Source organism: Macaca mulatta, chromosome 13 (genome assembly GCF_049350105.2).
Source record: "Macaca mulatta isolate MMU2019108-1 chromosome 13, T2T-MMU8v2.0, whole genome shotgun sequence".
Lineage (NCBI taxonomy): Eukaryota > Metazoa > Chordata > Mammalia > Primates > Cercopithecidae > Macaca > Macaca mulatta.
In genome coordinates, this window is record NC_133418.1 from 70868659 (window position 1) to 70896077 (window position 27419).

The following is a 27419-nucleotide window of genomic DNA, read 5'->3' on the forward strand; positions in this document are numbered from 1 at the left end:
GAAGCCTTAAGATTATAGAAATATTTAAAAAAAAAAAATGCCAATGATAATGACTATTGTGGCTTATTTTTACATAAAGGACATAGGCCTTGTGCCAATTCATAGAACAGTATCTCTAATTTTTCTCAAACTAATGCAGACTTAAAGAAAAAAAAGCCAGATGCAATGGTGACCACCTGTAGTCCTTGCTGCTCCAGAGGCTGAGGCAGGAGGATCGCTTGAGTCCAGGAGTTCGCGGCTGTAGTGAGCATAATCATGCCTATAAATACCTACTGCACTCCAGCCTTTAAAAAAGAATTTTTTTTTTTTTGAGATGGAGTCTCACTCTGTCACCCAGGCTGGAGTGCAGTGGTGCGATCTTGGCTCACTGCAACCTCCGCCTCCCGGGTTTAAGCGATTCTCCTGCCTCAGCCTCCCAACTAGCTGGGATTACTGGTGTGCACCACCACACCCAGCTAATTTTTGTGTTTTTAGTAGAGACAGGGTTTCACCATGTTGGTCAGGTTTGTCTTGAACTCCTGACCTTATGATCCGCCTGCCTCGGCCCCCCAAACTGCTGGGATTACAGGCGTGAGTGAGCCACCACGCCTGGCCAAAGAATTTTTTTTGAAATAAAATTGTTAGATACGTGAAAGGTTGGTGTAGCATATGCTAAGACTGAAAGAAAATGGAATGACAATTTGGTAGTGACCTCTAAAAATGCTAGTTTTAATCGCTCACTTATAGGCAATTAAGTTTTCAGGGCTATGTATCAGCAAGTTTTTTTAAATTTAAAAAAAACCACAGGTGCAAGAGTAAAAAATTTTAATGACATAATTCTTCAAACATCTGCCATATTCACTCCAAGTGTGCTCTTTGGATACAATAACAGAGATTAAAGTATTCTCATCCAAGCTTGCTAAAGTTATATCTGATTCATAACAAAATTTTGCATAGGCATTTTAATATAGCAATATTTCGTGGCAATACAAAGAGAAATTTGACTTCCCAGAAAAATGTTTACCTAGATAAATTCAGAAGCCATTGAACAACCAGAATGGGAGAACAAAGGCTGGAGAAACAAACCAGATGTGAAAAATAAGCAAAAAAACTTAACATTTGATTCACATATGTAATCCCAGTACTTTGGGAGGCTGAGGCAGGAGGATTGCTTGAGCCCAGGAGTTCAAGACTCTGACTTTAGGAAAAAAAAAAAAAATTAGCCAGGGGTGATGGGGTTTCCCTGTAGTCTCAGCTACTGGGAAGCTGAGGCAGGAGGATCTCTTGAGCCCAGGAGGTCGAGGCTGCAGCCAGTGGTGACCGTGCCACTGCACTTCAGGATGGGCAACAGACTGAGACCCTGTCTCAAAAAACAAACAAAAACAAAAACACCCAACCCAAACCAAACCAAAAAACCCCTAACATTTGCAAATAGAAAGCTATCTGGTAATCATAACATCCATTAACTTGATACATCTTGTTTTGACATCATAGTATCACTTACTGTTTCAATAATATCGTAATAAAAGAATATAATAAAGTATTGCAAGTTGAACGCTTGAAGGTAATTGGAATAAAAAGTTAAAAAAAAATTTGCTTTTTCCGGGACTTCAATTTGAAATAAATGAGTTAATTATTACATGGTAAGTGTCATAAGAGTACAATTTGTATGGGCCTGCAGTAGGTACACGTGGACAGGAAGACTTTTCAGCGGTCCACTCCCCCGAGACTGAATTTTCATTTCCGCGAGGTTATAAATATGTTCTTCACTATAGGAAAACAACATAGAAGCTCATGTTCTGGGGACTCAAATAGCAGTCGTAATACATGAAAGCTGTAAAGCATATTCTGCATAAAGGGTCGTTAACATCTCACAAGCCAAACAGCCCTCTCAGAAACAACTCTGAAAGGAAAAGATTCCCTTGGAGCTGTGCGTTTGCGTATGTTCGTGTGTGTATACAACAGAGGGAGAACGAATACGAGAGAGGGAACTCGAGTCTGAAGTACTGTGGTGTGGGCAGCGTGCCGTGTAATACTGAAGGAAAGAAGTCTGCTGGTGGAGAAAGAGCCACAGTTAATTTTCCAAAAGGAAGATGAGTAAGTGCACCTGACGTTATTCTACGAAAGCTGCTTCTGCAGGGTGGGAGTGTTCGGAAGCAAGGTCTAGTGCGACAGAATTAAAAAGGTAGAGAGCAGGTGATCGCTGGATCCCTAATGCTCAGCAAGGGGGACGCCTCCACATAACCTGAGAACGAATGAATGAATGAACGCGACATAAAAGCAGCTTTGGCTTGGAGAAGGTAAGAGTCTGCAGAGAAGGTCTTAGGGAGAAAAAGCAAAGAAAACCGAGGGAAGAGGCCGAACCCTTAGTATCAGGAGGAGGGGTGGCTGCGGGGTTAGTGAGGGCACTGACCAGAGAGAACTCGGTGCCGGGCCAATTGACTCGGAAAGGGATGTCATCGCTGAGTTGAGGGAGGGCTAGGCCGCCGCGAGACGCCTCCAGGAGGCCGCAGAGGACCAGTAACACCGGCCCGCCCGGGACCAGACTCCGTACGCCGCCTCCTCCTTCCTCCATCCTCCGCCACCGCTTTTTCCAGCCACTTCCACAACCTCCTCTGCTCTAGGAGGAGAGGAGGAGGAGGAGGTGGAGGAGGAGGCGGCGGGACTATAAAGGGCCCGGGTAGCCCCGGCCCAACCGCCGCCACGTCTCCTTCCGGAGAGCCCGGCAACACCGCCTCCGCCCCCTTGAGCTTCTTGTCGCCGTTTCCGGGGCAGACGACATATCAACATCCGGGGCCGGGGGTCGCGGAGCCGTCCGCCTACGGGGGCCGGGACGTCGGCTGAGCGTCTCTCGTTTTCGGACCGCTGCAACATCGCGGTGGGGCTCGAAAGCGGGGACCTTCTGGGACGCCGCATCTGGAGACGCGGTCTCGGACCGGCCATTTCGGTGTAGAAGTGGCAGCACGGCAGGCCGGTGAGTCTCGGAGGCGGCAGCCGCTTCCTGAAGCCACTCGTGCTGCTCTCCAGTGGGCAGGTAGAGGTTTGGCCCATACGGAGTGAGAGTGGGAAGAAGACAGTGTGAACAGTGCGGGTGCGGTCCTTAGATGAGAAAATTCAAAGTAGCATGAGTTATGAGAAATGGCGGTGTTCCTGACTGACCTGCCTTCTCGCAGCTTTTCTTCTTTTTCTCCGCGTTTGGCATTTGTCTTTCCCGCCTGAAGCTTCCCTGCACCTCTTCTGCTGTACACCGTGGCCGTCTCGTTACTTCACAGCTTCTGACTAACGCAGGGCAGTTTGTTCAGCGACTGCAACTCTGTGTTAGGGGAAACCTGGGGTGAGGTAGCCCGCCATCTCCCGGTAGAATACCGCGAGCCTCCGAATTTGGCATGGTGGGAGACTCTCGTGGAATGGACAGCTAGACATTACATACAGCCCTACATTTTTTACCCCAAGGGGGTCCTCTGTCTCTAGATTCAAGTGTTGGGATGTTGTTTTATCAAGGAAGCCGATAAGATTCCTTATGTGAGGTTCAGCGCCAGATGAATGTGTCGTTATAAACTAAGTCACATCTGACTGCATCCCCAAATTAAACAAAAACTTTTGGTTTCCCCTCCCCCTCTTCAGAAAAAAATGCCGTTGTCTGTTTTGATCTCCAATGTGATGGACATACAGTGTTGGCTTTAGAGCAATTACCATTCTCTTCCTGCGAGGTTGGAAAAGCTCGACAGTCTTGCTAGATCTGTTAAAGACTGGTTGCCCCCACTTCCTCAGATTTGAACCAAATCCAAAAGCAGGAAGAACAGTCCCATTTTCTATCTGTAAAAATTTATTTTTAACATAAGGAATCCATGGTCTCAAAGAAAATAACTTTGTTCAGAATTGTTATTCGCTAATTATATTCAGCACTTCTTATTAATGCTTAATATGTTCCAGACTACTGGGATTTTTGTTGTTGTTTGTTTGTTTGTTTTGAGACAGAGTCTCGCTCCGTCACCCAGGCTGGAGTGGGCGTAATCTCGGCTCACTGCAACCTCCGCCTCCCGAGTTCAAGGGATTTTCCTTTTTCTCAACCTTCCCAGTAGTTGAGATTACAGGTGCGTGCCACCACACCCTAATTTTTGTATTTTTAGTAGAGACAGGGTTTCACCCTGTTAGCCAGGCTGGTCTTGAACTCCTGACCTCGGGTGATCCGCCCTCCTCGGCCTTCCAAAGTGCTGGGATTACAGGCCTGAGCCACTGTGCCCGGCTCCACTGGGATTGGTAAAATGGCAAATAAATGGGTTTCTGTCTTCGGTCTCAGTCTAGCCAGGGAGATTGTACAAACAAATGATTGCAAACTATTACAGTAGTAATAACAGTTAACTTCCTTTTTTTTTTTTTTTTTTTTTTAGCATTTATTCTGTACTAAGCACTAGTCTTAAGTCATGAAGGAAAAGAGATGTACTTGACTAAATAAAAATGAAAACTTTCTGTGACGTCCTGTTTTAGCATTTAGAACTATAGTGATTGAATCTGTGTTCAATACAGCTGATATTTAAGTAAGAGGGAACTTAAGTAAAATAATTTCTGGTATTGGTAAGTGCTGCGAAGAAACTAGGGTTATGTGAAAGAGAATACCCGTGGGATGTGTTGCTTTTAGTACGTAGGGCAGAGGAGACTTCTGTGAGGAAGTGACATCTGAGCTGTGACTTGAATGATGAGAAGGGAGCCAGACAGATTTCCAGGCAGAGGCCCTGAGGCAGGAATGAGCTTGATGTGTTGGAGTGATAGAAAGAAGGCCGGTGTGGCTGGAGTGTAAGAGGAAAGTGGTAGAAGTTTGAGAAGCAGAAAGAGGCCAGGGAGACACAGCTCTGTAGGCAGGAGAGTGGACAGGACGCGATGTGCATTTGTGAAGATCATTCTGGCTGCTGTGTGGAAAATTGATTATAGGGGGTGTTGTGGGTTTAATTGTGTTCCCCAAAAAGATACGTTTAAGTCCTATCCCCTACAACCTGTGAGAGTGAACTTAGTTGGGATAGGGACTTTGCAAATGTAATTCAAGTAAGGATGAGGTCATACTGAATCGAAGGAGGCCCTAATCCAATGACTGGTATCTTTATAAGAAGCGGGAAATTTGGATACAGATGGAGACACAAGGAGAATGCCATGCCATGAAGGAGGAGGCAGAGATTGGAGCATGTGTCTGTAAACCAAGGAACGCTAAAGATTGCCAGTAATCACCACAAGCTAGGAAGAGGCAAGGAAGAATCCTCCTCTAGAGCTTTCAGAGAGAATAGCCCTGCTGACGTCTTGATTTCTGACCTCCAGTTTCTAGAATTGTGAGAGAATCAATTTATGTTGTCTAAGCTGCTCAGTTTGTGGTAATTTGTTACAGCAGCCTCAGGAAGGTAATAGAGGCTGAAAACAAAAAAGTAGCTGAGACAAGTGTCAACCAATTTGGAAGTTTATTTTGCCAAGGTTAAGGACATGTCATTGACACAGCCTCAGGAGGTCCTGACAGCATGTGCCCAAAGTGGTCGGGCTACACTTGGGTTTTATACATTTTAAGGAGCCATAAGACATCAATCAATACAAGTCTTCTATGCTTTATTTATAGGTTGATTCTTAAACATTGAAAACCTATCAACTATTTGCCATATTATAATTATGCAATCATCATTCACTATAAAACCAGTAAGTATGATTGCATCTGCAGGGAAAAAATGTAATTCTACCTCTGCCAATTAAGGTATCCTATTAGCTTCCTAATAATGGCACTATATTTGCTAAAATAAATTCATTTTGCTCCTGAAGCTATCTTTCCAGCTCTCACACGTGTAATTTAGACTAGCTGCTTTCCAAGTCAGTTGCATACCTGTTTTCTGAGATTTCTTTGTGTCATGCCTGGGTTAGGTCTACTGCTTTATGTATTCCATGTCCTCATTTGTCACAGATTTTTTTCCCACCTTGTTGGGGTAAAACTAATTTCAAGCAATTTTTTTCAGAAAGGATTAAACAGGTAATTTAATTTCCACAGGCTTCATATGTCTGAAAATGCCTTTACCTTTCCTGCTCATTTAATGATAGCTTGGGAATAGACTTAGTCCACAATCATTTTGTTTTCTTCAAAACTTTGAAGACATTTTGTTGCTTTTTAGCGTCTAGTGTATCTGATGACAAGTCTAATGCTGTGTCTTTCTTTTGCAGGTATCATACTTTTTTCTCTGGAAGATTTTATTAGACTGTTTTCTTTATCATTGGTTCTGTGATATTTTATCAGAGTGTTTCTAGGTGGTGAATCTTTTTTCATTCATCCTTCTTGGCACTCTATGAGTCCTATTTTTCACTTCTGGAAAATTTTCTTCAGTTATTTCTTTAATTATGTTCTTACATTTTCTCTATTCTATTCAGAATTTAGATACGTTCTTCCACATACATTTAGATAGATTCTTCCAAATACAGAGGAAAAATATAAAAAGAAAAAATATATAATATGAAGGATCAATCCAAGAGGACCATTTCCTTGACTTTCAGTTTTTTTCACTTTCTTTATTCAGTGGTTTTTCCCCCCCCCCAGTTTCTAGTTACTGATTTTTAATGGATGCATTGTTCTCATGACATGAATTTCTTTGAGGATTACACTTATAACTTTTAAGTATTTATCCCCCATTCCTGGAAATAGCTCTACTTCTTTCAGGTCAATTGTTTATTTTCATCTTTTTCTGTTGAGATTTTCCTTAAAAAAAAAAAAAAAAATCTTGGTCGGGCATAGTGGCTCACACCTGTAATCCCAGCACTTTGGGAGATTACCTGAGGTCGGGAGGTCGAGACCAGCATGGCCAACATGGTGAAACCCTGTCTCTCTGAAAATACAAAAATTAGCCAGAAGTCCTGGCAGGCTCCTGCAATTCCAGCTACTCAAGAGGCTGGTGCAGGAGAATCACTTAAACCTGGGAGGCGGAGGTTGCAGAGAGCCAAGATTGCACCATTGTACTCCAGCCTGGGTGACAAGAGTGAAACTTTATCTCAAAAAAAAAAAAAAATTATTGAGTTCTTTTGTAAGTGAGCAGGGTACTAGCTGTTGGGTCTCACTTGAGGGTCCTTGAGTGAAGTGCAAGAAACGAGTTACCTCTTTCCTCCTCTCTTTCCACCCTGTACCCAAATAACGAATGCTTTGTTATGGAACATGAGGATGCTCAAATGCTTCCAGGGTAGACTGTTAAATTAAAAAGAGCAACAACAACAAAATAGATGTGGTTTTAGCCAGAAACAAATACTGTTACTGCCAGGCTTTTTATGTGTAAAGGGCTGTGGTAAAAAGTTTGACTTGCTGTTTCATATAAATCTTACAATAATTCTGATTTTAGTCCTACATCGTTCTTCTGCTTCTGTTTCTAAGATTGGTACATCTCCAGGCTCTGCTGGCAAGAATGTCTTCTACATTGCTATAGCCTTCTCATGTACGCATGTGTGTTTGTTCTGGACTGCAGTTTTCTCTGGACTGCAGTTTTCTCTGCACTGGCTTAAACCTCAATATGATCCCACCTGCTTTCTCTTCCAGAATGAATGAATACATTTCAGTGGGATTTTGTTAGGAAGCGGAGGAAAATGTATGTGCTTAGTTTGTCTTGCATAGAGTGAGTAATCCTTTTTTTTTTTTTTTTTTTTTTTTTTTTGAGGCAGTGTCTCACATTGTCACCTGGCTGGAGTACAGTTGCGTGGTCACTGCTCACTGCCACCTCAACCTCTGGGGCTCAAGCAATCCTCCCATCACCTCAGCCTCCTCAGTAGCTGGGACTACAGGTGTGCACCAGCTTGCCTAGCTAATTATTTTATTTTTTAAATTCTTGGTTTCCCAGAGTGTTGGGATTACAGATGTGAGCCATGGCAACCAGCCAGTATATTTGCTGAATAAATCAATGCTGTTGAGAAAATTGGGCAAAGCATACTGTTGTTTAAAAAGAAAATTATGGCTGTAGGATATAGGTAATTAGGTGAATCTTTTAAATCCTGTTTTAAAAAGTCCTATTTTTATTTTGTCCTATTTTAGAAAAGAATCTCAGCCAGGCGTGATGGCTCACGCCTGTAATCCCAGCACTTTGGGAGGCTGAGGCAGGCGGATCACCTGAGATTGGGAGTTCGAGACCAGCCTGACCAACTTGGAGAAACCGTGTCTCTACTAAAAATAGAAAATTAGCCGGGCGTGGTGGCACATGTCTGTAATCCCAGCTACTCTGGAGGCTGAGGCAGGAGAATCGCTTGAACCTGAGAGGTGGATGCTGTGGTGAGCCGAGATGGTGCCACTGCACTACTCCAGCCTGGGTACCGAGAGTGAAACTTCCTCTCTCTAAAAAAAAAAAAAAAAAAAAAAAAAAGAAAGAAAACAATTTCAATGGGGTTAAGCCCTACCAATGGAGTTACAAAATGAGGTAACTACCATCTCTCACCTTTTTTTTTTTTTTGGAGACAGAGTCTCGCTTTGTTGCCTAGGCTAGAGTGCAGTGGCATGATTTTGGCTCGTTGTAGTCTCAACCTCCTGGGCTAAAGTGATCCTCTCACCTCAGCCTCCTCAGTAGCTGGGACTACAGGTGTGCGCCACCATGCTTGGCTAATTTTTTTTGTATTTTTTTTGTAAGAGATAAGGTTTTGCCATGTTGCCCAAGCTGGTCTCGAACTCCTGGGCTCAAGTGATCTGCCCCCTCAAGCCTCCCAAAGTGCTGGGATTACAGGTGTGAACCTCTGTGCCTGGCTGCCTTTTTTGTTCTTTTTAAAATTGTAGGCCTTAATTTCATTTTGTTCCTATTCAGTGCTTAGCACAGTGCCTAGCATGTTGAAAATGTTCAATAAATGATACTACGTTTGTTTTACTTAAACTCTTTGCCTCTCATTTTCATCATCATAGAAAATAAGGATTGAGTTAATATACGTAACGCACTTGGTATAGAATCTAGCATGTAGTTAGTGCTACATAAGTGTTAACCATTATTCTCTGACACATGAACACCTTTTTGTTTTTTTCTGTGAAGCTTTCTCTGATTCTGCTACTTTGAATTGGTAATTTGCCTTTCTGTATTCTGCTTGTATTTTATTTATTTGTTATTAGTTTTAGAGACAGAGTATTGTTGTGTTGCTCAGGCTGAAGTGCAGGGGCATTATGATATCTCACTGCAGCCTTGAACTTCTGGGCTCAAGAGATCCTTCTGCTTCATCCTCCAGAGTAGCTAGGACTGCAGACATGTGCCACTATGCCCAGCTAATTTTTACATTTTTGTAGAGACGTGGTCTCACTATATTGCCCAGGCGGGGAACCCCACCTCCGATATTCAACGTGGGTTCTTTTCTACTTCCCTAAGTGTTGGCTGGTCTGAGAAATAAAGGGAAAGTGTACAAAAGAGAGAAATTTTAAAGCTGAGTGTCCAGGGGAGACATCACATGTTGGCAGGTTCCGTGATGCTCCCTGAGCCGTAAAACCAGCAAGTTTTTCTTAGCGATTTTCAAAAGGGGAGGAGTGTACGAATAGGGTGTGGGTCACAGAGATCACATACTTCACAAGGTAATAAAATATCACAAGCAAATGGAGGCAGGGCAAGATCACAGGACCACAGGATGGGGCAAAATTAAAATTGCTAATGAAGTTTTGGCATGCATTGTCATTGATAACATCTTATCAGGAGACAGGGTTTGATACCAGACAACCAGTCTGACCAAAATTTATTAGGCGGGAATTTCCTTGTCCTAGTAAGCCTGGGAATGCTACAGGAGACCGGGGCTTATTTCATCCCTTTGTCTACGATCTTACAAGACAGCCATCCCCAAAGCGGCCATTTTAGAGGCCTCCCCTCAGGGACGCATTCTTTTTCTCAGGGATGTTCCTTGCTGAGAAAAAGAATTCAGCGGTATTTCTCCTATCTGCTTTTGAAAGAAGAGAAATATGGCTCTTTTCCGCCCGGCTCACTGGCAGTCAGAGTTTAAAGTTATCTCCTTTGTTCCCTGAACATTGCTGTTACCCTGTTCTTTTTTCAAGGTGCCCAGATTTCATATTGTTCAAACACACATGCTATACAAACAATTTGTGCAGTTAATACGATCGTCACAGGGTCCCGAGGTGACATACATCCTCCTCAGCTTACGAAGATGATGGGATTAAGAGATTAAAGACAGGCATAGGAAATAACAAGGGTATTGATTGGGGAAGTGATAAGTGTCCTTGAAATCTTCACTATTTATGTTCAGAGATTGCAGTAAAGACAGGCGTAAGAAATTATAAAAATATTACTTTGGGGAACTAATAAATGTCCATGAAATCTTCACAATTATGTTCTTCTGCCATGGCTTCAGCCGGTCCCTCCCTTTGGGGTCCCTGACTTCCCGCAACAGTGTTGCTCAGGCTAAAATGCAGCGGCATTATGATAGCTCACTGCACTCTTGAACTTCTGGGCTCAAGAAATCCTTCTGCTTTATTCTCCAGAGTAGCTAGGACTGCAGACATGTACCACTATGCCCAGCTAATTTTTTTTTTTTTTTGAGACGGAGTCTCGCTCTGTCGCCCAGGCTGGGGTGCAGTGGCCGGATCTCAGCTCACTGCAAGCTCCGCCTCCCGGGTTTACGCCATTCTCCTGCCTCAGCCTCCCGAGTAGCTGGGACTACAGGCGCCTGCCACCTCGCCCGGCTAGCTTTTGTATTTTTTAGTAGAGATGGGGTTTCACCTTGTTAGCCAGGATGGTCTCGATCTCCTGACCTTGTGATCCGCCCGTCTCGGCCTCCCAAAGTGCTGGGATTACAGGCGTGAGCTACCGCGCCCGGCTGCCCAGCTAATTTTTACATTTTTGTAGAGACGTCGTCTCACTGTATTGCCCAGGCTGGTCTCAAACTACTGACTTCAAGTGATTCCCTTGCTTTGGCCTCCCAAATTGCTGATATTACAGGCACGAGCACCATACCCATCCCTCTGCTTGTATTTTATATCACATCTTTTATATTAAATAACATAGATTTGTTTGTTTGTTTTTTTGAGATGGAGATTCTCGCTTTGTTGCCCAGGCTGGAGTGCAGTGGTGCGATCTTGGCTCACTGCAAGCTCCGCCTCCCGGGTTCACGCCATTCTCCTGCCTCAGCCTCCCGAGTAGCTGGGACTACAGGCACCCGCCACCACGCCCGGCTAATTTTTTGTGTTTTTAGTAGAGATGGGGTTTCACTGTGATAGCAAGGATGGTCTCAATCTCCTGACCTCGTGATCCGCCCGTCTCGGCCTCCCAAAGTGCTGGGATTACAGGCGCGAGCCACTGTGCCCAGCCTTGTTTGTTTCTCCACCAAATATGATTCTTGATAGCTGGGGACTGTCTTATTTATTTTGGTCTCAGTGCATAGTCATTGCTTGCCACCTATCATTAGTTCTCCCATTTGAGCTAGGTCTTAAGGAATGAGGAGGGTGGTGTGATTGGAGCACGAGGGGCAGGGGAGTACATCAGTGGGAAGTGAAATTTGACAAATACACTGACACCACCAGATTGACGAGATTGTAAATAGTTGAATGCCAGATTAAAGGATTTGAATTTATTTTATATGCAGTAGGAAGGGATTTTTGATTACTGACCTTAGTTCCGTATTTTAGGAAAGTAATTATGAGTGCAGAGTAGAGCATGTATTGGAAAGAGGAAAAGAGATTGGAAACAAGAAGAATATGTAAGAAACTCTGGCTCTTGACGTGTGTATGATAAGGCTCTTTAGTTGAGAATCTTTCAGCATGTAACCTTTTACTATCATGTAACCTTTTAAGCCTTATCACAAAAAGGCTTCAGGGCTTCCTTGGTAACTTCGTTTTGACTTTGTTAAAAGAAGAACTTTACACAAAATGAATTTTGTCTGAAGACAGAATTTGTGTGTTAAAGGATTAATGAATGAGGCAGCACCCAAAACTAGAAGAAATTCAGGGAGCTCTGTTTTAATAGTGTAAGCAGCAGACCTTTGCAGGCTGAATATGGAAGCAAAGTAAAGAAATTACTTGATTGGATTGGGCATGGTGGCTTACACCTGTAATCCCAGCATTTTGGGAAGCTGAGGTAGGCGGATCACTTGAGCTCAGGAGTTCAAGACCAGCCTGGGCAACATGGTGAAACTCCATCTCTAATGCAAAAATTAGCCAGGCATGGTGGCACATGCCAGTAGTCCCAGCTACTTGGGAGGCTGAGGTGGGAGGATTGCTTGAGCCTGGGAGGTTGAGGCTGCAGTGAGCTGTAATTGTGCCACTGCACTCCAGCCCGGGCAACAGAGCAAGACCCTGTCTGAAAAGAAAAATAAAATTACTTGATTGTCATAGCTACTTGTTTGTCTTATTTGGGTACAATCTGGCAGAAAGTTGCTCGTTAGAGAATAGTTGTTGATTTCTGATTAAAATTAAGTTGTGACATCCTATGGATTGGGAGGAAATATTTGCAAGCCATACATGTGATAAGGGGTTAAAATTCAGAATATAAAAGGAACTCAAATAACTCTATAGAAAGAATACAAATAATCCAATTAAAAAATGGGCAAGGAACTTGTATAGATATTTCTCAAAAGAAGACATACAAATGGCCAACAGATATATGAAAAGATGCTCAACATTACTAATCATCAGGGAAATGCAAATTAAAACCACAATGAGATGTCACCCCAATATGTGTCAGAATGACTGTTATCAAACAGATGAAAGATAAGTGTAGGTGACGATGTGGAGAAAGGGGAAACTTTGTACACTGTTAATGGCAATGTAAATTAGTACAGCCATTATGGAAAACAATGGAGGTTCCTCAAAAACCTAAAAATAGAATTACCATATGATCCAGCAATCCAACTTCTGGGTATTTACCTAAAAGATTGGAAATCAATATGTTGAAGAGATATCTGCATTCCCATGTTCATTGCAGCATTAATCCCGATAGCCAAGACATGGAATCAACCTAACGTCCTTTGACAGATGAATGGATAAAGAAATATGTGGTATACATACTCTGTGGAGTACTATTCAGCCTTAAAAATGAAAGAAACTTTGTCATTTGTGACAACATGGGTGGATTGGAGAACTTGAAGCAAAATGAGATAAGCCAAGTACAGGCAGATAAACACCGTATGTGCTTACTTATATATTTAATCTAAAACTGTTGAACTAAAAGAAACAGAGTAGAACAGTGGTTACCAGGGGTAGGGGGAGGGCATGGGGGAAGGGGGAGATGAAAGTCAAATGGGAGGAATTTTTTTCTTTGAGATATGTTGCACAGTATGGGGAATATAGTGACTAATAATGTACACTTTATACTTGCTAAGAGTAAATTTCAACAGTTTTCACTATAAAAAATAAATATTTGAGGTGATGGATATGTTAATTAGATTGATTTAATTATTCCATATTGTATTCATAAATCATTACTTTGTACCCCATAAATATGAAACTATAGTCAGTTGATAATTTAAAAATAAAAAGCAAAGATTAAGTTTTGTTTTACTATTTACATTGGGCTTCAGTTTGCTTAGATAGGAACCTATCTTAGCCTAATTGCCTTCCAATTAAAGATTGCTTACACTTTCTTTTTTTGAGACAAGAATCCCACTCTGTTGCCCAGACTGGAATGCAGTGGCGCAATCTTGGCTCACTGCAATCTCTTCCTCCTGGGTTCAAGCAATTATCCTGACTTAGCCTCTTAATTTGGGACTTCAGGTGCCCACCACCATGCCTGGCTAATTTTTTTGTATTTTTAGTAGAGATGGGGTTTCACCATATTGGTCAGGCTGGTCTCGAACTCCAGACCTCAGGTGAGCCACCCGCCTTGGTCTCCCAAAGTGCTGAGATTACAGGCGTGAGCCACCACACCCAGCCAAGATTGCTTATACTTTTTAAAAAATATTATATATATTGTTTTTAGCAAAACAAAGGGTAAAATTTAATATTAAAAAAGCACAAACACATTTTGTATATATTGTGAAAATACCATCTATTTTCTCCAAAAGCATATAAATTGATGCGAGTATCATAAACCTGTTTGTTTTTTTCCTGTACTAAGTATGTTCAACATTTAATGTGTATTATGTGCAGGGAGGTAATGTGGGACCAAATTTTCTAGTTGGGAAAGGAGATGAGTACTGGCTTTAGTACAGTAAGTTTCCATGCTTGTGTAGCACAACTGGAGATGCCTTCATGTAACAGACATATGAAGAGGTTGAAAGAGTAGGCTGGAGATTGGAAGCTGTCCAAGTAAAATTGAAGCCTAAGATTTGATGAGTTTGTGTATCTGATGAAGAATAGTGTATGAGTTGTAATTGGAAGCACAATGAAATGTTTTTGTCTTTGGCTTTAGTGACATGGGATGCTTGATCACTAGTGTCTGATGCACCAGAGTAGCCTGAAAATTGAAATCTTTGGGTTCAGTGAGGAAGTGGTCATTGGAGACTTGATACTACAATGATTGAGTGGTTTGGCAGAGTAAAGTTGAATTGGAAAGGCATTAAGATGAGTTGATAAGGAAGTGAAGCACTGTGTAGTTAAAAAATTTCTGTGAAGAATAAGAAAGCTGGAAGAACACAAGAAACTGTAGGATTAGTGGTGGTTTTTCCAGTTACAGTGTGTATACATGTGTGGGTGAACCATTTATAAAGAGAAGGAGGCTCAGTACAATTAAGTAAAACAAGAAAATGAAATTGAAATATACTATTTTAGAAAGGTAAAATGAACTGAAAAAACCCCTGAAATCCAATAAAGCTAATTTTCGTCGTATAAATTTGACATACAGAATAAAAATTTTAGTACTGTAGTTGTCTTAGGAAGAGTTAAAATTCTTTGCCATAGTAGCCACAGGATTACAAAATCTTTGAGTCTGTAATATATGCTTAGAGTGAATTCAAGGTTTTATTTTTGTTTTTTGAGACAGGATCTTGCTCTGTTGCCCAGCCTGGACTGCAGTGGTGTGATCATGGCTCACTGCAGCCTCGAACTCCTGGGTTCAGGCAATACTCCTGCCTCAGCCTTTTGAGTAGCTGGGCCTACAGGTGCATGCCACTACACCTGGCTAATTTTTAAATTTTTTATAGAGACAGGGTGCTGTTCCGTTGCTCTGGCTGGTCTCTAGTTCCTAGCCTGAAGTGATCCTCCCTTCGCAGCATCCCAAAATACTATGATTACAGGTGTGAGCCACTACACTGGCCAAATTCAAGGTTTTAGAAATCCATAAAAATAGATTGCTAAAAGCTGAATAAATTACTAGAGAATGCAGTCAGTATTTTTCCTGAAAAAAGATAGGCATAACAGGAACATTTGATAGGTAAGTTTTAATGTGATATGATGAAAGAGAATTTTAAAGCACATTTATCATCTAATTGCCTGGAAAGAAAGAACCAGAGATGGTAAATTACAAATATGATGCTTACATTGATATTCACAACTACCCAGGATGTAAGGATATGTACTTACTCATTGAGAGAGTATTCTCTGAATTTGTAATTTAAAAATAAGATGTATCTATGGAAAAGAGAAATCTAATATAATGAAATGTTGACTGGAAAATGTTTGAAAAATATCTAATAGACCAAATATGGTTCTGGCATGATTGTAATCATTAGGAGTCTTGAAGAGATACTGAACCCATGATACTCTGAATATGTGAATATGTGATATATTTGAAATAATATTTATTAAGTATGTCAGTCATTGTATAATGTTTTACATATATTATAAGTAAATAGGCACTTTAAAGATGTATAATAATATACATTTCAGGTACTTGATTAGAAAATTAAAAATTTTGCCATTTAAGATGAATACGTATTAATAGACAATGGTCAAACTTTTAAAGTCAGTCATAATGAAATGAGTCATGTTCATGCTTTTAAATATTCAGAGTTGACATCATCATAATCTTTGTTTCCCTAAATGATAACTTTACATATGGAGATAGTGGCATCTAGATGCTTACAGTTCTTGTGAATGTATTGTTTGGGAGTGAGGAAAAGTATTATAATAGTATAGGAGTACAAAGACCAACTTCTAAAAATTTAAAAGTTGAGATTTAAAAGGAAATTTTAGTTTCTTTTCTAAATGTAGGGTTCACACACTTCTCTTGAATTTCTAAAACTGAACACCTCCCTAATATTTCTACTCTGAGGAGTGAGAATCTGAGTTTTGTGTTACATGTAATTAGGGCAGAAGGAGAGAAAATGTTTTGAAAGTGAGATCCAAGGGCTGTAAAGAGAGACTTGAGCTTTGCTAAGAAAACGAAAATACATAAGTAATTTGGCACCAGAGTTCTGTTTCTTCCTAGCTTGGAGGCTGCAAACCCCAGCTTCTGATAATGGAATTTAACTTCTCCATTTCAGTCAGGTTTCTCCCCATCCTAATGAAAATGAATATCCCTTCCCTGGGCTGTTAGAACACAATCTCCCTGTAAGTGATGATGGTATACCACATGTATATTCACAAATCTTCTAGTTTAACTTCTAATGGAAAACCTAGAAAGATGTATAAATGGGGATCCCAAAGTAATCCCTCCCTCTTGATATTTTGTAAGCTAGTTATTAAGTGGTATTGACTTTAGGGAGTCACATACTCCTTTGGACTTTGTAAAATGAAAAACTAGATCTCTGCGTTGACTAACATGATTCTGAGCATGTCAATCTTAGATAGGCTCATTATATTTGTGGCAATATATACACATCTGTCAAAATTAACTCAAACATCTTTATGTAACCAGTTACTATTTCATTATACACATGAAATTAATCATTAATCTGGTTTAATCATTAATCTTGTTTACTTTCTGAAAAAGCAAGCAGGGTAGTAAGAAAAGTTAAGTTCATATGGGTTTTTAAAAACATGTCATAGAAGAATCCTGTGCTCCAAAGTCAGAGCAACCTGGATTTTAGCCATGTTAGATGCATAACTGAGTGCAATAGAGGAATTATCCAAAAAATGAGGACATATGGCTCCGTATGTAAAGTGCCTAGCACATCCTTATGAGATATTCATTAATAAATTTATCACCCTTTCTGTTTTACAGGACAAGTGAAATGCCTTCTGGAAAGCTAATATTTAAAATGTTGGAAGATATTTAAAGTAGTTATGTAGCTGAGTAAATTACTAAGATATTAAACAGGAAAACATGAAAAGGACATGTAGGACAGTTTTATGTGAAAAACTTCTGTACTAATTATTAATCATGACTGGGTTTAAGGAGCTTTTAGTAAGTATCATATTACATTTAGTTTTATACTGAAGTTTTTATGGTGAAAGATTCTAGAGCGATTATATGTCCTATTGAGAAAGAAATAACCTATAATCAGGAATAACCTGAATAGTTTGAATCAAAGTTAATTCTATGTGAGTTAATAATTTGTTTCCTAGTTGAGTAGCAGCATACACCCAATTGATACTCTTCTTTAGGTGACAAGATAAAGAAAAAAAAAGTTACGTACAAATAATCAGGTAATGCCACTTCTTAAAAAAATACAATCTATGCATGTAACAAAATGGCACTTGTAGGCCATAAATTTATACAAATAAAAAATTATAGGCTGGGCATGGTGGCTCACACCTGTAATCCTAGCACTTTGGGAGGTTGAGGTGGGTAGATCACCTGAGGTTAGAAGTTCGAGACCAGCTTGGCCAACGTAGTGAAACCCTGTCTCTACTAAAAATATAATTAGCTGGGTGTGGTGGCACGTGCCTGTAATCCCAGCTACCCGGGAGGCTGAGGCAGGAGAATCCCTTGAACCTGGGAGGTGGAGGCTGCAGTGAGCCGAGATTGGCACCACTGCACTCCAGCCTAGGCAACAGAGCGATACTTGGTCTCAAAAAACAAAACAAAATTATAATTCCAGGAGGTGCCTGTTCTTGGCTTCTGCCAGAGGTTACACTGTCCAGCCTGTGGGATGGCCAGACTGCAGGCTGCAAAGAAAAAAAAAAATACACACACACACACACACACACACACACACACACACACACACATTGAGAGAGTGACACAGAGAGAGAGAGAAAGAATTCCGAAAGCTATTTTAAAAACTAAATTTTCATTATATATGCCATTAATTTGTATTATCAGAAAGCCCATCTTTTTCAGTTTTGGTATAAGATTAATACAAAGTGAGTGACAGACCACATGATTAGTGATCACGATTTGTATAATGTAATTTATGCTTTTTACCTTCCATATAGTAAAATGCCTTTATTTTAAAAAGAAGAGGTACAGTACATTATACTTCCAAGGAAATTTTTATATTTAAAAAAAGCCAATTTTTGGCTTAAAACTGAAAGGGTTTCATTTAATACCTGAATAACAAGGAAATTCACAATTAAGGCTGAAATACTGTTCATATTATTGTGTATTTCTAGTCACGTTATTTTAAGCTTGTATATTTTAAACCATGGTTACAGAATTGTATATGAATATATTGAAGGCATAACTTTATATTTATTGGACTTTTGGTTTAATTCTTTAGAACTTCAACATAGTATTGGGATATGAAACAGGATTATTGTTACTCTGATAAAAAAAAGACTGAACTGAGTCCTTCACTGTATTTTTCTAAATAACTCACTTCTAATGAGTAAGTGTTCAATAGCATAAAGTTAGGAAATCTTTATGTTATTAAAATTTGAATTTTTCTTTCACTGTATCCCATTCTTTTGAATATATGTGTTTTAGGACAGTTAAAATACAAGTTTAGATAATACCCTGACTACATTAAAAATAAGATCTTTAAGTAAACATATTTCCAAATCATATTGCCATCGTGCACTGAAGATAATTCTCCGAAGACTAAAAGCTCTGCTTGTTTAGAAAAGTCAATGATTAGTTCTTTATATGCAATTGAGGTTCTGTTTCCCTTCTAAACGTTCCTTTACCAATTTTTCCAAAGCGAAAAGATGCTCATCTGCTTCTTCTGGCACAAGGTTCCTAATAGAATTTGCAAGTTCAAAAAGATATTCTGTATTTCTTCCACTTGGACCAGCTGCATTAAAAATTTGTTCAGCAATGTCTTCCAGAGGTGCAGGACCAAGATAATCAGGATTATCACATGTTCCAATATATAGCAATACACTGAATGGTTTTGTTGTGGGATCTTTTGGATAAAAAATGACTGTTGTGGTTCTGTAGCCTCCTTTCTCTCTGAAGTCAAGGTATGCTTTTACTTCGTCTTCCTTTCCTACTGGCAATCTGTAAGCAACACCCCATACACATCCCTGTTGAAAAATGAAAAGAATACACTAGTATTTATAAGGCTAATTAAAATAAATGAAGATAGGTTGTGATCTAAGAAGTATCTCATATATTCTTTTCTGTTTGTTTTTGAGATGAAGTCTTGTCTGTTGCCCAGGCTGTGGTGTAGTGGCATGATCTTGGCTCACTGCAACCTCCGCCTCCCAGGTTCAAGCAATTCCCCTGCCTCAGCCTCCCCAGTGACTGGGATTACAGGAATGCACCACCATGCCCAGCTAATTTTTGTATTTTTAGTAGAGAAGGGGTTTTGTCATGTTGGCCAGGCTGGGCTCGAACTCCTGACCTCAAGTGATCTGCCTGCCTTGGCCTCCCAATGTGCTGGGATTACAGGCATCAGCCACTATGCCTGGCCATATCTTGTATATTCCTAAAAGTGGGCCGGTAGGGCTCACGCCTGTAATACCAGCACTTTGGGGGCCTAGGCGGGTGGATCCCGAGGTCAAGAGTGCAAGACCAGCTTGGCCAAGATGGTGAAATCCCGTCTTTACTAAAAATACAAAAATTAGGCGTGGTGGCAGGCACTTGTAATCCCAGCTACTTGGGAGGCCGAGGCAGGAGGATGGCTTGAACCCCGTGGCAGAGGCGGCAGTGAGCTGAGATCGCGCCACTGAACTCCAGCCTGGGTGATGGAGTGAGACTGTCTCAAAAAACAAACAAACAAACAAAAAAACAGTCAATACAGTTTTTCTTCACTTAAAGTACACAGAAGAACATACTAAACAATAAAGGAAATAAGCACTTTAAAATCTCCATTGTGAATAATTTCTTTGTATCATAGGCACAGCAAGATATTTTATCTTAAAATTTTTTTAAATTTGGTCTTTTTTAAAAAATAATGGGACTGAAATGAAAAATACGAGGCTTTCACTTGGTTATTAAAAAATTCTACAAACAAAGTGCCATTTGTTTATTAACTAATTAGGAGTTATTAGTTACTAATTTGAAGGTCTTTTTTATAAATGCTTTTCATAGTATAAATTATGAAAGCATTTCCTATTCCACACCATTGTTTATATTCCATTACTAACTGCTTGATTTTTGTTCATTAAAGTTCTTTCCAAAGTTAAACATTTAATTTCACAATATAAAATTCTGAATCTGTACTCCAATAAAATGATTGAAAATATTTAAGAAACTGAGGTTGTTGGTTAAATAAAACTTTCTGGTGCTCCAAACCAGTTTTAAAATCACAGGTGCTACTGGGGTCTACTGGAGGGTGGAGGATGGGAGGAGGGAGAAGATCTAGAAAAATAACTAATCGATACTAGGCTTAATGTTTGTACCTGGGTGATTAAATCATCTGTACAATAAACCCCCATGACACATGTTTACGAATGTAAAAAACCTGCACATCCTGTACATGTACTCCTGAACTTAAAAAAACAAAAACACAAAACACAACACACAAGTGCTATTGATACAATTAAGTAATAAAGAAAATAATTCCTCACTTAGATTTCTGCTGAAAATGAGACTCGTAGCAAAAGTGAAGCGAGCTTTTAAGGGTTCCATTTAATTATTGGTGGTGGTCTGGCTGTCGGGGGGATATTTCCATTAATGTCAAAGGGGACCACAAAATTCTTAGTTAATACACTTGTTTTTTAAAAAAACCCACGACCAGGTGCGGTGGCTCACGCCTGTAATCCCAGCACTTTGGGAGGATGAAGCGGGCGAATCCCGAGGTCAGGAGATTGAGAGCATCCTGGCTAACACGGTGAAACCCCGTCTCTACTAAAAATACAAAAAATTAGCCGGCGAGGTGGCGGGCGCCTGTAGTCCCAGCTACTCGGGAGGCTGAGGCAGGAGAATGGCGTGAACCCCGGAGGTGGAGCTTGCAGTGAGCCGAGATAGCGCCACTGCACTCCAGCCTGGGCGACAGAGAGCGAGACTCCATCTCAAACAACAACAACAACAACAACAAAAACCCCACAAAAACGAAAACTACATGCCATTTGTTTGTACATTGTTGTCTACCTTGCACTCTGCATTCTAACTTTTCTTACTGGCCTCATTTTTCACAAACACGAAAAAACCCACAAATACAGAGAATTCTAAACTTAGGGTAGTTCAAATTGTCTGTAATGATTGTTAATCAAATTGAAACTGAGAAACATCTCAACATTTTATAAAATTAAAATTACACAAAAAGAATATTTATACCATACCGCAGGATCTTCAACAAGAGTCACAACTCTTCCAGGCTGTTTTGAAAAAGGTAAACAAATTTTTTTTCTGAATTAATAAAGTTCATTAAGTAGCTGAGTATTAGCAACATTTTTGACATGGAATATTTGAACTATATTTGCTTATAAGAAGCACTATTTCTTAAGCATAGTTATTTTTTATGATAAAGCTAAAGTGAATTAAGAGAACCTACCTCATCTAGAGACTGTGTTGGCCTTATTTCTAAAAGATTTCCATCAATTTATACATATTAGGTATATTATATTCACTTTACATGGATATATTGGAAAACATACCAGTAACTAAAGGTCATCTAAAATGAAAGGCAAATGGAAGCAGTAATTATAAATATTCTGGTTTTTCCCTTAGGAAAAAAGAAGGTTATAGATTTATTTGTTTATTTATTGAGACGTAGTTTTGCTCAACAAGCCCAAGCTGGAGTGCAATGGTGCAATCTCGGCTCACTGCAACCTCCAACTCCTGGGTTTAAGCGATTCTCTCACATCAGCCTCCCGAGTAGCTGGGATTACACGTGCCCGCCACCATGTCCAGCTAATTTTTGTATTTTTAGTAGAGAGGGGGGTTTCACCATGTTGGCCAGGCTGGTATGGAACTCCTGACCTTAGGTAATCCACCCGCCTTGGCCTCACAAAGTGCTTGGATTACAGGCATGAGCCACTGCGCACGGCCTATAGTTTTATTAGGGGAAAAAAAATATATGACATAAAGGGTGTTTTCCTATATATAGGGAAGTGACTTTCAAACTTTTAGTGTAGATCAAAATGACCTAGAGGGCTTGAGAAACACATTGTTAGGCCACACATCCAGAGTTTCTGATTCTGTAGGTCTGGAGCTGTCTAAGAATTTGCATTTGTAACAACTTCTCGCTGATTTCAGAAATTGTTTTGGGGCTCATACTTTAAGAACCACTGCTACTAGGGGATATTAAGAGTTTTTAAGTGCGAGAGATTGAGTGATTTACACTTCTGAGTTATGAAGGGTTCTTACCTTTCTGTATATGGTAATGGTGCTTCAAGGTAGGCATTCCTTTTACATTCATAAATGAACTTTACTTTGCCCTACTGAAAGGTCAGTATTAGAACTGGCCTATTCGTTTAGTTCTTATATGGAACAATCACTTGTGTTCTAGGCAATTTTATTTTCCCATTTTGGTTGTAACACAGGTCAGTTAACAATATTATGGAAACCTTCACTTTTTACTATTCAGCTTGAGGTTGAAATGATATATTATGAAGCCAAAACAAGTTTTATTTGTTTTCCCATTTCAAAGACTGATAAAACAGTCTTTGTTTATAAATGGAAAGCCTTAGAGAAAGTTCAGACTTGGAATGTTCCGTAATTTAAGGCACAAAGGTGACACATATCAGTGCCTGCAAGTTTTTTTTTTTTTAAATAAAAGTCATCCATAGAGTACCAAAGGCTGTATGTGTACTGATACCTTAACATCATTCGTGGGAATGTTGAGTCATAAGCCACAATTTTACCTACTTGTGTGGCCAGTGTCTGGCACATAGTGAGCCTAAATCATACAGGCATTTGTGTCATCTTTGTTGCTATTTCCTTCTAGTCTTTATCTGTTCATATAGATAATTCGTAATCATGGAACACATGGGATTTTGGATTATGATTTCTCATTTAATTTTCCTTGTTAGTCTTCTCATACATTTTAATAGTTGCATAATATTGTGTCATTGATGAACTATAAACATTCCTGTGTTCTTGGACATTTAGATTTCTGACTTGTTTTCTTTTTAAGATAATGCTATAATGAGGATACATATATTGGCGAAGGTCAAGTAGATATTACCATATTATTTTCAATTTCAAAGTTACTTAGAAGTTATTTATGAATACCTACTGTGTGCTATGGAGAAGAGGAACTCTTGATTCTTGGTTCCAGTAGCTTATATTGTCATTCCAGAATGCAAACTAACATATGAAATAAATAGAGCTTATGGACTAAGTATGGTATTAAGTGCAGTTAGAATTCTGAGTCTTAGGTGATCAGAAATACACCTTTTTTTTTAGCTCCTCTTTTTTTTTTTTGAGACAGAGTTTCACTCTTGTTGCTCAGGCTGGAGTGCAGTGGTGCAATCTCGGCTCACCGCAACCTCTGCCTCTCAGGTACAAGCAATTCTCCTGCCTCAGCCTCCAGAGTAGCTGGGATACCGGCATGCACCACCACGCCCAGCTAATTTTGTATTTTTAGTAGAGACGGGGTTTCTCCATGTTGGTCAGGCTGGTCTTGAACTCCTGACCTCAGGGGATCCACCCGCCTCGGCCTCCTAAAGTGCTGGGATTATAGGCGGGAACCACTGCGCCCGGCCCAGCTCCTTTCTCCTTTTAAAAAATCACGGACTGTTGTGTTGACTAGGCAATTTCTGATCATCAGTCTGTTCTGACAGCATACATATCTCAATGTGTTATGTAATACACTGTACGTTTTGGTCAAGACTAGAGTACTAAAGTATGTTGTTATAACCACATACATAAATATTTAATACTTGGCCATTATAATTGGAGGCTGGGCTAAAGGTTTTCTCTTCAGAATGGCAATTTTAAATATTCGTATTAAAACTGAGAACTCTCAAACTCCTGGCCTCAAGCAGTTCTCCTGGCTCAAACTTCCAAAGTGTTGAGATCACAGGCATAGCCACTGGGCCCAGCCAAAACTGACAACTCAGAAGCCATTTTATTTAGCTTAATTCTTTAATGTCTTGAATATTGTTTTAGAACATTCTTGGAGATACTTTGGCCATGACATTTCTGTTGATCTATAAATGTGCATTTACCTTAAGCCATTTGCCTCTTTTCAGGTCATTGTGTCCAATGTCCCAATAGGCCAGTATAGTCTACTTAAAAGCTAAGTTCTTAAGTGATCAATTGTAGTTGAGATAGAATGGTTTCTAACTCAGCTTCTTTTCGTGATTTTAATCCCGCGACTCTTTTATGAGCAGGTGCAAACTACTTTAGAGCCTTGATCTTTTCCCATTTCCATTGACCAATTTCCAAATTATTAGTTACCTCGATCTTAGTTTTCTTTATGGGTTAGTTGTTTTGTAGCCAGTACAAAGCTGATTTGCATAAGCAGTGAGCTGCTGCTAATTCTCTATACATATATTAATGCCTTTGTATGACCGACTGAAAAGTGGATCAAATAACTTACATTTCACATTATAATTATGAGATCCATCAAGAAAGTAACATTAAAATAATGCTGGATATAGTAATGAGCTTGGTACTGTGTTACTCATATAACCAGAACTTCATTTAACTTCGCTAGTACCTGAAAACCAAAGTGAGTTCCTCGATAACTAGAGAAAATTTCGGAAACTCGTTCTGTAATCCTAGGTGTCAGAAAATAAAACACTTGAAAGATGTAAAGAAATCCTAGAAGTAACATGCACGTTTAATCGCAAACCCATGAAAGTCGGCTAGAACGCAGAAATGCCAACAAGTTTAATTGCTAAAAAGCTGAATTTGCAACTTGATTTTACTATTTCAACTATGTAATGACATGAAAATTCATCTTCCCGCCAGTGGGATTTTTTTTTCCCCTCTCCGCACTCAGCCTGGCGCGAGCTCGTGTGCCCGTGCCCGCGCTTCTCGCCGCCTCTAGAAACTAACCACCGGCATCTTAAGCAGCTTCGGAAGGAGTGCCCGGGCTGGGTTAGAGATGGCGGGCAGGTGGCAGGGAAAATCTACAGAAATAAGTGTTGCCCCAAGCCATGTGCTTGGCCCCCATGAAGCGCTAAGGTGTGGTTCCCTAGGGGGTGAGTGCTGTGTGTGGAGTTGGGGAGCGGGGGTCCGGGGGCAGTAAGTGTGGGGAGCTGGCCGGCGCCTCACCTTGCCGGGGACCCCGCGGTGGTCCGTGCTGCCCTGCCAGAAGCGCCTGCTGTAGTTTGTGATGTATCCGACCAGCTTGTCCTGATAGGGGAAATCCACCTTCCAGATCAGGGACCCGTAACCAAAAACCCACATCTTTTCGCGGCTCCTCTGCCACGGCGACGGTGAACCCTAGTTGTCGCCGCGCCGCGGGAGACTGCAGCCTCCGGTAAGCGAGTAACCGGCTGCGCGGGGCGCAGGCGCGATGGCCACTTGGGGCGCAAAGCGCACTGGGAGTTTGGATCCAGAAAGGTTTTCCGAGTGAGTCTCAGTCAGCTTTATTTTATTTCCTTGATTAGGGAGTCAAGAGGCATTAACCTTCGGTGTAGTAAGCAACGGATTCTTTTGCAGCCTCTGTAAATCACCCTAACCTACCTTTAGTGCGCGTGTGCAGAAAACTACAACACCCACAATGCTTTTTGGAACTATTTGGCTCTGAAATTGGAACTGGACTTATTTCTAACCGGGGCGAGGAAGGAGAAAAGGGCAGGAGTCGTCGCTCGTGGTGTCGAGATACGGAGGCGGTGTACTAGCACCGCAGGCAGCACCTAGAAACACGTTTTGCTCTGCTTTGGAAATTAGATTTTTGCCTATATAACAGCAGCAGGAGGAATGTAATCCATATTTGATTTTATGTCCTCAAAAGAATGTCTTTTGCCTTTCAAATAAAAGCGGGAAGTTTACAATAGAAGTTTACGCCTGTGAAAGAGTATGTGTCATTTCAATGGGAATTGTTTATATATTTAAATTTTACACAAATTTATTCATCTTTAGTATTATCAGTGACTTGTTCACAAAAGAGCAGGCAAATGTTCTTAACTTGGGGCCCCTGTAAAGGCTTTGGAAAGGAGCTGGGGAACCTGCCGAATTTGTGTACAAAATTTGGGGTGTACACTTTTCTGAGGGGAAACTACAGCTTTCATGAGTTTCTCCAAGGCGTCAGGGATCCTAAAATTTTTTGAAGATCTGCTCGTTAGAGCTCTTGCTGCAAAATATTGTTTAGGAAACTCGCTTGGACTATCATGGCTGTGTCTGTGTGTGAAAACAGAAGCCTTACCAAGTGATTGTTCTTTCTTGAAGATTTTTATACTGTGGTTTTGAATGCTAAAACACTCAGATTCAAGGGGTATTATTTCTTTTCTTATAAAGAAATCAGCAGGAAGCTACCAAACAAACAAACAAAAAACAAGTCTTTTCCTATTTTCTCTAAGTTGTAGTTTCAAATTGCCTGACATGTTTGCTAACCCTTCTTTTCTGAAAAATTTCGAATATACAGAAAACTTAGATAAAAAGAGTGTAATGACCAATACGTTTCATCTAGATCCGATAATTACCATTTTTCACAGTTGCTTTACTTCCTTTTTACTCTATACTTTTAAATGGAAAACATTTGAAGTAAGTTGCATGTGTTACGACGTTTTACTGCCACATGCTCTACATGTATCTTATAAGAATAAGGACATTCATCCTAGAACAAGTTCCCTAAAAAAAAAGAATAAGGACATTCTCCTCATAACTGTAATGCCATTATCACATCTAAGAAAATTAACAATAGTTATGTAATCAAATATGTATTCCATATCCAAACTGCTTCATAGAGTCACTAACAAGAAATTGTGTCTTCGAGAGAGTCACATGAGAGCTATACTGGACTCTGACTGGAGGGGAACTTGAAGTGAGCATTGGAGGGAGATGATGATGCGGGCAAGAACTCTGTTAAGAATTTTCTGGGCTATGTAGGAAAGTGGGGCTCGTCTCTTTATGGTGTTCTATGTTGGTTTCAATATGCTCAGTCAGTACGACTATTTGGTCAAGCATAGAGAACCTGAGTGTTTAACCTCTTCTGGAAAGGACCAGCAGGTGCAGGAAGACTAGAATGACACCTATCTTTCACTGCTTTTCTGGACTTTTTGGGTTTAGTTGTTTCCTATAGAGGGCTATATATTGAGACTGAGCATTGCTGGTAGTGGAATGGTCATCTCTGCATAATGTAGTGTACACTGGGGATTAAGTAGAGGTGCTCTCATCAATGGAGCACCAAAGAGTACATTGTGGTGGGGTATGAACAGGAGCAGAAGCCTGCTGCTCAAACATTTCCAGAGGAGGAAAGATAGAACACTTAAAAGT

At 40.3% G+C, this 27419-nt stretch overlaps 3 protein-coding genes across 24 annotated transcripts in view; 1 reads left to right on the forward strand and 2 right to left on the reverse strand.

The window, feature by feature from the left end:
* Positions 1-3260, reverse strand: part of ERLEC1 (endoplasmic reticulum lectin 1) — a 34911-nt gene extending 31651 nt beyond the window's left edge. For 2 of the 4 annotated variants that reach the window (XM_077958620.1, XM_077958617.1), the window contains exon 1: positions 2393-2745. In XM_077958620.1, the coding sequence (XP_077814746.1) occupies positions 2393-2554 (162 nt within the window). In that variant the 5' untranslated portion in view covers positions 2555-2745. 4 annotated transcript variants of the gene reach the window in all.
* ASB3 (ankyrin repeat and SOCS box containing 3) overlaps positions 1741-27419 on the forward strand; it is a 126868-nt gene continuing 101189 nt past the window's right edge. For 6 of the 17 annotated variants that reach the window (XM_077958630.1, XM_028831634.2, XM_077958622.1 and 3 more), the window contains exon 1: positions 2815-2953. Coding sequence is in view for 2 of the 17 variants with exons in the window: in XM_077958621.1 (XP_077814747.1) it covers positions 2239-2279 (41 nt within the window). In the remaining 15 variants the exon portion in view is untranslated. 17 annotated transcript variants of the gene reach the window in all.
* On the reverse strand, positions 17973-25463 carry CHAC2 (ChaC glutathione specific gamma-glutamylcyclotransferase 2). 3 transcript variants are annotated; one of them, XM_028831399.2, is made up of 3 exons: positions 25254-25455; positions 21363-21403; positions 17973-19165 (listed from the first exon to the last, which is right to left on the reverse strand). In XM_028831399.2, the coding sequence occupies exons 2-3, from the start codon at positions 21363-21365 to the stop codon at positions 18782-18784; spliced, it is 387 nt and encodes a 128-aa protein (XP_028687232.1). In that variant the 5' UTR covers positions 21366-21403; positions 25254-25455; the 3' UTR covers positions 17973-18781.

What these genes read in the sequence shown, in the direction of transcription:
- CHAC2 (XM_015112347.3), bottom strand. Translation starts at nt 25,388, where the DNA reads ATGTGGGTTTTTGGTTACGGGTCCCTGATCTGGAAGGTGGATTTCCCC. An exon ending in ACCGCGGGGTCCCCGGCAAG is followed by an intron (nt 19,166 to 25,253) that starts GTGAGGCGCCGG and finishes ATTTTTCAACAG; the next exon opens with GGATGTGTATGGGGTGTTGC.